General features: G+C 41.6%; 1 protein-coding gene across 1 annotated transcript in view; it reads left to right on the top strand.

The window, feature by feature from the left end:
• The window catches only part of notch1b (notch receptor 1b), a 38,059-nt gene extending 29,954 nt beyond the window's left edge, over window positions 1-8,105 (top strand). Inside the window, exons 26-34 of the mRNA XM_043238787.1 lie at window positions 96-530; window positions 614-762; window positions 1,664-1,877; window positions 2,098-2,188; window positions 2,299-2,461; window positions 4,043-4,341; window positions 4,459-4,606; window positions 5,245-5,342; window positions 5,415-8,105. Coding sequence (XP_043094722.1) covers window positions 96-530; window positions 614-762; window positions 1,664-1,877; window positions 2,098-2,188; window positions 2,299-2,461; window positions 4,043-4,341; window positions 4,459-4,606; window positions 5,245-5,342; window positions 5,415-6,737 — 2,920 coding nt within the window. The 3' untranslated portion in view covers window positions 6,738-8,105. The remainder of the gene's footprint in view (window positions 1-95; window positions 531-613; window positions 763-1,663; window positions 1,878-2,097; window positions 2,189-2,298; window positions 2,462-4,042; window positions 4,342-4,458; window positions 4,607-5,244; window positions 5,343-5,414) is intronic.
• The last annotated feature ends 4,405 nt before the right edge of the window (window positions 8,106-12,510 follow it).

Raw genomic sequence — 12,510 nt, forward strand, 5'->3', positions numbered from 1 at the left:
ACTATTTAGAAATTTCGTAAAACCAGAATCAGAAGCTTTTAGCTCTGTTTTTGAGAATAAATGCTATTTCTGAACTATGATCTCCTCTCTCACAGTCCACTCTATGACCAGTATTGCAAAGACCACTATGCAGATGGCCACTGTGACCAGGGCTGCAATAACGCAGAGTGTGAATGGGACGGGCTGGACTGTGCCAGCAACATACCCGAGAAGTTAGCTGCAGGACTCCTAGTTGTGGTGGTCCACATTTTACCCGACCAGCTCCGAAACAACTCCTTTGGATTTCTGCGGGAGCTCAGCCGAGTCCTCCACACCAATGTGGTTTTCCGACACGACAGCAAGGGAGAGGAAATGATCTACCCTTATTACGGCAACGAGCAGGAGCTAAGAAAGCACAACATCAAACGATCACTAGATGGCTGGGACGATGCTTCCAGCAACGTCTTGAGCTCCGTAAAAAGTAGCATTTACAACATAGTGGTGGAAGGAGGGCGAAAACGCAGAGAACTGGACGAGATGCAGATCAAAGGGTACGTATGTGACAGTAAAGGCCTCAATAAGAATGTGTTTCATAAAAAAACCTAAAAATCACCTTTTTTTTGTTTTCTATCAGCTCTGTGGTGTATCTGGAGATTGACAACCGCCAATGCTACCAACAAACCTCTGAGTGCTTCCAGAACGCAAACGACGTGGCGGCGTTCCTTGGAGCCCTGGCTTCCAGCGGCAATCTGAATATGCCTTACGTCATCGAGGCCGTCACAAGTGAGTGTTTGGCACGAGCATTGTCGTGTGCCTCACGTCTTCCCATAATGCCCTTAATCAAGACTAGGCCTCCCATCTTACTCAATGTATTCAGCACAAACCCCCCCTCCCCAACCTTTAACCCCACCACCTCCTACCGCGGATTACAGGGATCACTTTGAAGTTTGTACGTTTCTTCCTTATAACAATGAAGCAAATGTTCTTTGTGCATTAGACAGACTAAACAATCAATGCGGCAGTCTGAGGGCAGATCCGCTGGCTCCAGGCACCAAAAATAGTTAATTGATGCAAATCATGTCAACTCATTTGGCCCAACAAGACACTCTCACATACACGCATACAGCCCATTCATGGTTTGAATCTAAAATGATGGAGGCTGCTGCAACCTTAACCTTGTTGAATGTAGCAGGACTTAATGCATCTCCAAGGGCTTAGGTGAGCAGAGTTTATCATTTCAAAATCGTTAGTGGAGAGAGCATGAAAAAAGAGAGGAGAAAAATTGATCGGGAGTGTGCTAGAAGTTGGGAGTCTTTGTTATCTCGAAAATCCTAATAAATCCTTCGTCTTTACAGCTTAAAGTGTGCGCGGTAATTTGAAGTTCATTAATCCCTCCCTTTTTTTCCCTTAAAGAAGAACTGGTAAAGTTGTCTCCTGGTACCCTGGGCTGAGAAAGGGGAGAGGAGGTGTTCTTTCTTTTCTCTTTTTTCTGTCCTCCTCCTTTTCTTATTTGCCAGCTCCTTCTTTTTGATGAGAAGCGGTTAGCAAATCTGATTACTACGAACGCGTGCCTTGTCGTAGTTTGTCCGCCCATTGCGAGCTATTTGTGCCTCATCGTTTGCGTGAGGAACACATTTTTGTCTCTTCTGTGGGTTTGACATGTCAACTGTGCTTCCTGTGGCAGGTAAGATTGACGGGCCGTCGCCTATAGAGCTCTACCCAGTCTACGTGGTTCTGGCAGGATTGGCACTGCTGGCCTTTGTCGCCGTGGGAATGGTCGCGTCCCGTAAACGCCGCCGGGAACACGGTCAGCTATGGTTTCCAGAGGGTTTCAAGACCAGCGAGCCTAGCAAGAAGAAGAGGAGGGAACCGGTCGGTGAAGACTCCGTCGGTCTGAGGTCAGTCGCGTTGTCTTTAGGCGTCAAGTTTGAAGGGACAACTATTGTGGAAGGAAAATTTTTCATTTTAAGTAATGATCATCTGTTGAGTTTCATTTAATTTAACTCAGTGGTTTTGGGAAGAAAGTGGAGCTTGATAACTAATGACGGTTTTTGATGTTGGAAAAAGTTACACGAGTAGTTATTTCAGCATGTCTAATGGGTTATTCTCTGAAAACAGGCCACTTAAGAACTGTTCAGACATTTCATTAATGGATGACAACCAGAATGAATGGGGAGAAGAGGAAACATCAGACACCAAACGCTTCAGGGTGAGAAGAGCAAAACAAGATATTCACACAGAAACATTAATGCATTAATTAACGACATTCATTCAAACGTTTGTTTTTAATTTGTTAAATGTCTCATTCTCTTATTTTAGTCGGAGGAGCAGGCGATGCTTGATTTAGATCATCAGCCAGATCACCGGCAGTGGACGCAGCAGCACTTGGACGCAGCCGATCTACGAATCCCATCCATCGCTCCCACACCCCCTCAGGGCGAGATAGAGAACGATTGCATGGATGTCAATGCCCGAGGACCAGGTTAGGCATTGTTGTATATTTACATTTTTTTTCATTTTTCGTATTGATGACTTTTAATAAAATCTTTTTATATATTCAAATGTAATTGCAATAAAAATGTTATTTATGCAAGTTTTAATTATATGTATAATAATATTATTAGATTATAATTAACTTCAAATATTCATATAGAAAAAATATAAAACAATTTTATAAATCAAAATGATATTTGCTTCAAGTTGTCTCGCATCAAAAATGCGGCCTCATTGACTGCCTTTAGGTAGATAAAAATGTTATATTTTGGTTGATTTTATGATTGCTGGGAAGTCGTTTTACTTTTCTAGATAACACAGACATAATGAAATATTTGTTGTGATTTTTAAAGAGAACTCAGCCAGTGTAAATTCTTTGCTTATGGGTTACACCTGTTTTCTCCGGTTTGCACACCGGTTTGTGTGTGCGCACGCTGTCGAGTGCTGGGATGAGGAACTGAATTGAGTTCTAAGTAGGAGTTAATGCTCAGGGCCCTTTGGGGAAAAGAATCCACTTCAAAGGCTCTGACTGAAAGCTGTAAACCCTGGGGACTGAGCACATTTTTACCAGCCTTACCGATCCATCCTGTGATATCATTCTGCTTACATGTGTTTTGTTAATTAAACTCATTATGATATGCTCATCCTCTCTGTCTATAAGCACCAATATACCATTGAGAACACTTTAAGATTGTCAAAGGCAACATTGTTTAGCTATGTCTTTGCTAGCAGTTTTTCCTTTTTTTTCCTCTTTGTGTGGATTGATGTTTTTAAATCGACCAAATCAGGCCTGATCTGGGAATAGCTATTCTTTTGAAGCCGAGAAGCCCATGTCGAAGTCAGCAAAGAAAGCAGCTTCTTAGAGGTGATAATACTCTGTTTTACCAGCGGTTGAAATTTCAAAGCATGGCCCTCGTCCCTGAGATTTACCAAACCTCCACGCTTGATTACAATCCGTTATCGAAGCCATCTGGGGTGATTCAGAAAGAGAGTGCGTCAAATCCAACTTCGATTTGTTTGTTTCTTTTCCGTAACTTTGGTCCATCACTTTGAGGAAAACATTTTTTTAGGTTGGCCTAAAGTAGAAATAACAATGGAAACCTGAAATACGTGACCCCGGACAACAAAACTAGTCATAAGTAGCAATAGCCAACGATACATTGTATGGATTTTGCTTTCTTTTATGCCAAAAATGATTCGAATAGTAAGTAAAGATCATGTTCCATGAAGGTATTTTGTAATTTTCTTACCTTAAATATACTTAATATTTCATTAGCAATATGCTTTGCTATTAACTTCATTTGAACAACTTTTTTGGATATTGTTTTTTTGCACCTTCAAAATCCATATTTTCAAATACTGTAGTTGTATCTCTGCCAAATATTGTCCTAACAAAGCAAAGATTATTCATGTATGAATCTCAGTTCAAATAAAACTGACCCTTATGACTGTTTTTGTGGTCCTGGGTCACATGGACTAACACTCTCTTGCAAAATTTTGCAAATGTGAAAGCTTCTGCTACCTAAATAAATGTCAACTCATCATCTTCACTTCCTTTTTTTCTTTCTAGATGGCTTTACTCCTCTCATGATCGCATCTTGTAGTGGAGGAGGGCTAGAAACAGGAAACAGCGAGGAAGAGGAGGATGCTTCAGCCAACGTCATCAATGACTTCATTTATCAAGGTGCCAACCTTCACAATCAGACAGACCGCACGGGTGAGACGGCCCTACACCTGGCTGCCCGTTATGCCCGCTCAGATGCTGCAAAAAGGCTCCTGGAGGCCAGTGCAGACGCCAACATCCAGGACAATATGGGACGGACTCCATTACACGCTGCCGTGGCTGCAGATGCACAAGGGGTCTTCCAGGTATGCGAGCCACAATTTCATAAGGGAATAGTAATAAGCATGTTTAACACTGTATTTCCATCAACTTATGCATCATTATTTCAGCTTTCTAAAACGTAAACGTTTGTCCGTATGCAGATTTTGATTCGTAACCGTGCCACGGACCTCGATGCCCGCATGCATGATGGCACTACACCTCTGATACTGGCAGCAAGACTTGCGGTCGAGGGAATGGTGGAGGAACTCATCAACTGCCATGCTGATGTTAATGCCATTGATGATTCTGGTAAAATATACACTACCATTCAGTTCGAGTCAGATTTATTTATTAACACTTTTATTCAGCATTAAATCTAACAATTTAATTCTAATCTAATTTAAACTACTTTAGGCATTATCAATAATGATAAATGTTTCTTAAACACAAAATTAGCATATCAGTAGAATTTCTGAAGGATCACGTGACGCTCCTCCGAATGGCTGCTGAAAATTCAGCTTTATTTTCAAGTTTAGAGTTATTTTTTTAGTCTTTTACTGTATTTTGTTCAAATACAAGCAGTTGTAAAATACTTGATCATAAAAATTCCTTCATTAAAAATGGAAAATATTTAGCCAACCTTAAACTTTTAAAGGCTATTGCAAGTTGTGATGTATTCATATTGTTATCTGTATTTTGATAGATATTTTTTATACATTTTTATGACTTAACTATTATTCTAAAATGTGTAAAATAGTAATAATTAAAAAGTAGTAGCTTTGTCCAAACATTTTACCGGTCAAATGTAATATGGTGTGATTTTACTGTGAATTAAAAAAAGTTCCTCAACTATATTTATTACTATGTATTACTTCTATGTATTAATCCTGTTGGTTTCTGTAAATGTAATTGAGCACATGCTGAAGTGGTTTCTGTTTGTGCTACAGGTAAATCAGCACTTCACTGGGCAGCTGCTGTCAACAATGTAGATGCAGCGATGGTATTGCTTAAGAACGGGGCAAATAAAGATATGCAAAACAATAAGGTAAGCAGCACTTTGTATCGCAAAGAATGCTATGATACGCTTTTGGCTTACCAATTATTTTCCCATGTTCAGGAGGAGACTCCCTTATTCCTGGCTGCAAGAGAAGGAAGTTACGAAACCGCTAAAGTTCTTCTTGAGCATTTCGCCAATCGAGAGATCACGGACCACATGGATCGGCTCCCGAGGGATATTGCTCAGGACAGAATGCATCACGACATCGTGCGGCTCATCGACGAATATAACCTGGTTCGCAGCCCTCCCATGCACAGCGCCCCTCTCTGCACCACACTCTCCCCGCCTCTCTGCTCCCCCAACGCCTTCATGGGTAGCATGAAGCCCTCCGTGCAAAGTAAAAAACCCCGCAAGCCGAGCATAAAAGGCATCGGTTGCAAGGATGGCAAAGATATGAAAGTCAAGAAGAAGAAGGCACAGGATGGAAAGGGACACTTACTAGACAGCTCAGCTGTGCTCTCGCCGGTCGATTCCTTGGAGTCGCCCCACGGGTACATATCTGACGTCGCCTCTCCCCCCCTGATGACGTCCCCCTTTCAGCAGTCGCCCTCCATGTCGCTAAATCACTTACAGGGCATCGCAGACACACACATGGGCGTCAACCATCTGGGAATGGGCAACAAGCAAGACCTGGCCCATATACAGTTTGATCCGTTACCCCCACGTCTCACCCATCTTCCAGTGGCCGGATCTAACGGCTCAAACATCATGAATGGCCAGTGCGAATGGCTCGGGCGGATGCACAATAGCATGGGTCCGCAAAATCAATTCGGAGCCATGAGGAACGCCTCAGGCCAGGCCAGCCTTCACCAGCAAGGCCTGATGACGTCTCTGCACAATAGCCGCCCCGCCACACTCTCTCAGATGATGAACTATCAAAGCCTGCAGAACACACACCTCAGCACGCAGCCGCATTTAATGCAGCAGATTCAGCAGAACATGCAACAGAGACCGCAGCAGACGAACGTCCAGCTGCAGCACCAGAGCTCCAATCCAGCCGGCGGCGTGAGCCAGAACTTACTCGGCGGGGAGTTGGGTGGTCCGGAGCTCCAGCAGAGTGCGGGGAACAGCATGCCCATCCATACCATCATCCCCCAGGAGACCCAGCTGTTGAACCCGACTTCTCTGGGTCCCAGCATGGCGGGAACACAGTTCCTGACACCACCTTCCCAGCACAGTTACACAGCCCCAATGGACGCCAACACCCCCAGCCACCAACTCCAAGTGCCTGATCACCCATTTCTCACGCCGTCTCCAGGTTCACCGGACCAGTGGTCCAGCTCGTCGCCTCACTCAAACATGTCTGACTGGTCGGAGGGCATTTCCAGTCCTCCCACTAGCATGCAGTCACAAATCGGACACATACCGGAGCAGTTCAAATAAAAAAATCTAATTAAAAATGAAGGCACCATAAGCCTGCTCACTGAAGGTCTTTTATATGCCTCTTGTACTAACCATATTTTTTTTATTTATTGATATTTTGTTATTTATACAACCATTTATTTTCAAATTTGGGCACAGGAATTGATCTTAAAAATAATGAAGAAGAAGAAGGTATTTTTTAATGTAATACTAATGACCGCAATACACTGTACTCAAATGTACACACTGGGTATTTATTGGTCTTAAAATATGCCTGTTTTTTATTTCAGTTTTATTTGGAATTTTCATACAATTAATTATATCAAATATTGTATTAATTTGTAAAAATGCAAAGTTCTCGTACGGGCATTTTAGAGAGCATGTTTTTATACAACAAACTTCAGTGTTAAAGTAGATTTATGTTGTTTGAAACAAGCTGCTTTTCCGTTACTAGAAGATGAATGATTAAATTTGTTCTGTGTTATTTCTTATATTTGTTATGATTAGGTTCTCATCTTTTTTATGCTACAAGGTTTATACTACGAATAAGTAGTGGTGTTATAATTGAAAATTTGTATAGTTCAAAGTGATTTGCTTTCTCTTTTTTTCCTTTCTTGTATATTAAGTTCCTGCATAAGCAGATTTTTCTAAACGTCCGCTGTGAGTGTGGATGTAAAAGTGAGGATCTGAGCTTCTAACAGAACATACTTGATACGGCCTTGTATAAAACAGGTTGCGGTATCAAGTGCTCTGTATCTTTTTCCTCCAATTTTGTAGAACTGGTCATGTGGCCAAAAGTGTATGGGGTTTTATGGAGGTGTTTCAAATTGAACTGCTCTTTACTGTACTTCAGTTTTGTAACTTTGTTTGAGCCTATGGCTAATGTAAATAGATATATTGTATGCGTTTGTCTTGTAAACAGGATTTTGTTTCAGAAATCTTAAGTGTGCCATGGAAATTTGAAATATTTTAATGCTACGTAGTTATGTTTTCTATCATAAGCAGAACGTATATTTTTTTTCTCAGTATCACTGGGGTAGATCAAAATACAGTATAAGAAATGTATACACACAAATTATTAGAGGATATGACATTCAGAATAACATAATTAGATGATTTATGACTCACTATTTATTGACTACCAATAGATTTCTACACAATCACAAAATAAGTTAAAAGGTCCCCATAAAGGGACGTGGTGGTGTCATATATATCATTGAAGCCATCAGTACTTCCGAGTTCATCAGATTTGAACAGCACTGAGTATATATATTGTCTGTAAATGTTACCTGCAAATGTGTAGTTTACATGCAGAGTATTTTCTGTCAGTTCTACTGTCTGTACAAGTTTCTTTGATTAATAAAAGATACCGATGGGTATTAAAATTCATTTGGCTCTAACACTTTCTTAACGTTCTGTTTAGCTCACTTATATATATATATATACACACACACACACACACAAACACGAGCATATCAAAGGTTGGTAATGATTTTAATGCACTAGCCTGCAGCGCCATCTGCCGAGATACTGGTGTCCATCACAGCGCCCCCTGCTGCTGAAAGAACAAACCCGTGTGATGCAGTAAAAGCAGGACTACTCAACTCTTAACTAAAGAGGGAGACAAAAACAGCCTTCAAATGTTCAATTCAGGTACCACGTTAGCTAGCATAAACATTCAGTTCTGGCCCCCACAAAAAACTATCAGTTACAACTGATAATCACACAGATCTTGAAAGCTATAGGCTAGGCTTATTGTGATGTAACAAGAAAAGCTAAATATTACTGAAAATATGTAGTAGTGTAGAGCAGTATAGTATAGTATTTAGATTCTGCTAAAATATAGCATTAGAGCAATTTAAGCTCTAAATCAACCCACTGAACTCCGTGGAGTGAAGCGTCAAACCACTGTTGCTTGTATGCGACCCTGCACGTTAAGTGTTGAAACATGGTGCTTATTCCAGACCATGGTCAGGTCAAGTTAACGTTTCACCACCTTTCGAGTTGCAGCTAATACCAGAAAATTCACATGGAAAAAAAAATTTAAACAAATGCAGTATAGAAATAGATTGTAGATACTTTTAGAGATAGTGATTTATACAACATAATGTTTAAAGCATACATCATTCAAGTAAAATGTATACGTTTGCTGCAAATATGTCTGACATGGATGTCAAAAGAAAATGTGTCCTAGTGCAATTACTTTCCGTATGTTCACTGACTTTTGTCAAACACTATAGTTTATATGTTCACATCCAAAGACACTTACAACCTCCAAAATTAATATGAAATGAGTGCTAGCACTACCCACCTTGACAGCTTACTAATTTTGCCCACAATAAAAATCTGTAGGTTGACGGAGGTTGACGTAAGATTAATTTCTGACAGGATTTTGTACAAGCATCAGTATCTGTATAAAACATTAACACAAACATCAGGATAGCATTAAGCATAAATTCCGAAGAAGCTGGAATCTGAATCATCTGCTCTACAGGCCTGCACACTGCATGGTAAAGCACACTACAGAATGGTAATGCTATTTTCATTTATTTACCATTTTGTAAACTCCCTGTTAAATCTGAGGATTGAGAGATATGCAGACATACCTTTTCTTATTAATCCAAAGACTTAGACTGCATCATTTAAATCTGACCAGCATAAAGTTACATAATCCACAATGACCGTACCTCTGCATCTGCTGCATGTTCTTACAGTACATGGGCTAAAAACTTCACCCAAAGTATAATGTCTTCACATTAACACATATTGTAAGTGTTTTGTAGTGCTTGTAAGACTCAGAGCAGGGCAGTACAAGGAGGTGAATGACTGCTCAACAAAAGTATTTTCAAGATGAATAAGTGTTGAGGTGTGTCTTTCTCACATGATGAAGTAAATGGTGATGCTAAAAAGTAAAATATATATAATAGTAAAAATATATTATTTTATATATTATATTTATATACTATTCATATTTATTATAGAATATAGATTTTATTTTGCAACAGTGCAATATGTCTGTTATTAAGAAGAGGGATTTGTCAGATACTTCTAATAAACACTGCCCAGTAGTTGAGAGACAGAGAGTCCTGTAATTATGAGTACAACAAATTGGTGCAAGACAACCAATAAAAAGATAAATAAATAAATAAAATAAAAATAAATAAAACACATGCACACTAATCCTGCCTTTACAACAACAGTAGTTCCATGAAAACTGTAAACCTCTAAACCTGTATCTAAGCCCATATTTGAAAAACAAAAAGTGTATTATAGTGTATGATAAATACAATTATATGAGTCTAAGGTCAGATGCTCATTTTGATGTTTGTATCAAATGAAATAATGTTTTATCATCAGTCAGCGTAACAGATATTTATGTAAAAATTATACTTATTCATACTTATTCTGAACTGTACTTATTGAAATATAAAAAATAAAAAGTGATCATAATTTAAATTATTTTAATTTTATTTTAATAACTTTAATTTATTTAAAACTCCTGAAAAATGGGTGAAACCTAATAGTTTGGAGTTAAAGATTTGCAAAGGTTAAAAATGAGAATTAAGTATTTTAATTAGGAGTTATTTAATGACTCTTATCCTAAATCTTGTCTAAATATGCCTGACAACACTTTGGAATATAAACTAAACTGAATAACATTTTAATAAAAATAAATAATAGTCTTTTTTTAACTTAGAATGAATGAATGACATGGTCTAATGTCCAGAAAAATATAATTAATCTGTATCGTATCCTCTCCTGGGACTTCCACCTTAATGCAGTAGAGGGGTCTGAGTTAGTGCGGGAGGTTGAGATAGAGATAGTAGGGCTCACCTCCACTCGCAGCTTGGCCTCTGGAACTCATCTAATCGAAAGGGGCCAGACTCTCCACTACTCCACTGTTGCCCGCAGTGAGAGGTTTTGTGATGGTGTGGGCTTGCTCATAGCCCCCCAGTTTAGCCATGTGTTGGAGTTCACCCCGGTGAGAGAGAGGGTTGCCTCCCTGTGCCTTCTTACTGTCATTTGTGCCTAAGGGCTGGGGTGCTGGAAAGTGTCCTGAACGGGGACTTCCTATGGCGGAGGTTGATGATCGACTTTGTGGTTGTTTCATCTGACCTCCGGCCTTATGTCTTGAAGACTTGGGTGAAGAGATGGGCGAAGCTGTCAACTGATCACCACCTTGTGGTGAGTTGGATTCGTTGGCGGGGGAGGTAGGACTCAGACAGACTCGGCAGATACAAACGTACTGTGAGGGTCTCTTGGGAACACTTGGCAGAGCCCCCTGTCAGAGAAGTCTTCAACTCCTATCTCTGGCAGAGCTTTGACCAGATCCCGAGGGATGTTGGAGACATTCAGTCCGAGTGGGCTATGTTCTCTGCCTCCATTGTTAATGCGGCCGCTCAAAGCTGTGGCCGAAAAGTCTCTGGTGCCTGTTGAGGTGGCAACCCCCGAACCTGGTGGTGTACACCGGAAGTAAGGGATGCTGTCAAGCTGAAGAATAAGGAGTCCTATCGAGCCTGGTTGATTCGTGGGACTCCTGAGGCAGCTGATAGGTACCAGTGGAAGAATCGGACAGTGGGCTGGGTGATTGTGGAGAAGGACTATCGGATGGCCTCGAAGAGGTTCTGGCAAACTGTCTGGTGCCTCGGGAGGTGCCGTGCAAACATTGTATACAGTGGGGGTGGGAATCTGTTGACTACGACTAGGAACATTGTTGGGCTGTGGAAGGAATACTTTGAGGATCTCCTCAATTCCGCCAACACGTCTTCCACTGAGGAAACAGAGACCGGGGACCCAGAGGAGGACTTGGCCATTACCCTGGCTGAAGTCACTGAGGTAGTTAAGAAGCTCCTTGGTGGCAAAGCACTGGGAGTGGATGAGATCCATCCTGAGTACCTCAGGGCGTTGTGGGGCTGTGTTGGGTGACATGCCTCTGCAGCATCACGTGGAGGATGGGGACAATACTTCTGGACTGGCAGACTGGGGTAGTGGGACCCCTCCAACTATCAAGGGGATCACACTCCTCAGCCTCTCTGGTCTATGGCAGGTTACTGGAGAGGAGAATTCATCCGATAGTCGAACCTCGGATCCAGGAGGAACAATGCGGCTTTCCTCCTGGTCATGGAACACTGGACCAGCTCTATATCCTCTGCAGGGTAATGGAGAGTTCATGGGAGTTTGCCCAACCTGTCAAGATGTGTTTTGTGGATTTGGAGAAGGCATTCAATGGTGTCCCTCGTGGTGTCATGTGGGGGGTGCTCTGGGAGTATGGGGTCCGGGGGACCTTTGCTAAAGGCTGTTTGGTCCCTGTATGATCGAAGCAGGAGCTTGTTCCTGGTGAAGTCAGACTTGTTCCTGGTGAATGTTGGACTACGGTAGGCTGCCCCTGTCACCAGCTCTGTTCATTATCTTTATGGACAAGATTTCTAGGCGCAGCCGGGGGCTGGAGGATCTCGTCTCTGCTTTTGATACAAGTGGACGAAATTAGTTTCTTCCATAAGGTGGCTGTGCACTCCCTTAGAGATAGGTTGAAAAGCTCAGTCACTCAGGGAGCTCGGAGTAGACTAACTGAACCTCCACACTGAGAGAAGCCAGCTGAGGTGGCTCGGGCATCTGTTCCGGAAGCCTCCCGGACACGTCCCACCAGGAGGAGGCCCCGGGGAAAACACGCTAGAGGGACTATGTCTCTCGGCTGGCCTGGGAGCCTGGGAGCGCCTCGGTGTACTTTTTATTTTTTGATGCTAGAAAACCCCTTTTATTCTTTGACCCATATACAATTTGGAAACTTGATATC

This window comes from Puntigrus tetrazona, chromosome 5 (assembly GCF_018831695.1).
Source record: "Puntigrus tetrazona isolate hp1 chromosome 5, ASM1883169v1, whole genome shotgun sequence".
NCBI lineage: Eukaryota > Metazoa > Chordata > Actinopteri > Cypriniformes > Cyprinidae > Puntigrus > Puntigrus tetrazona.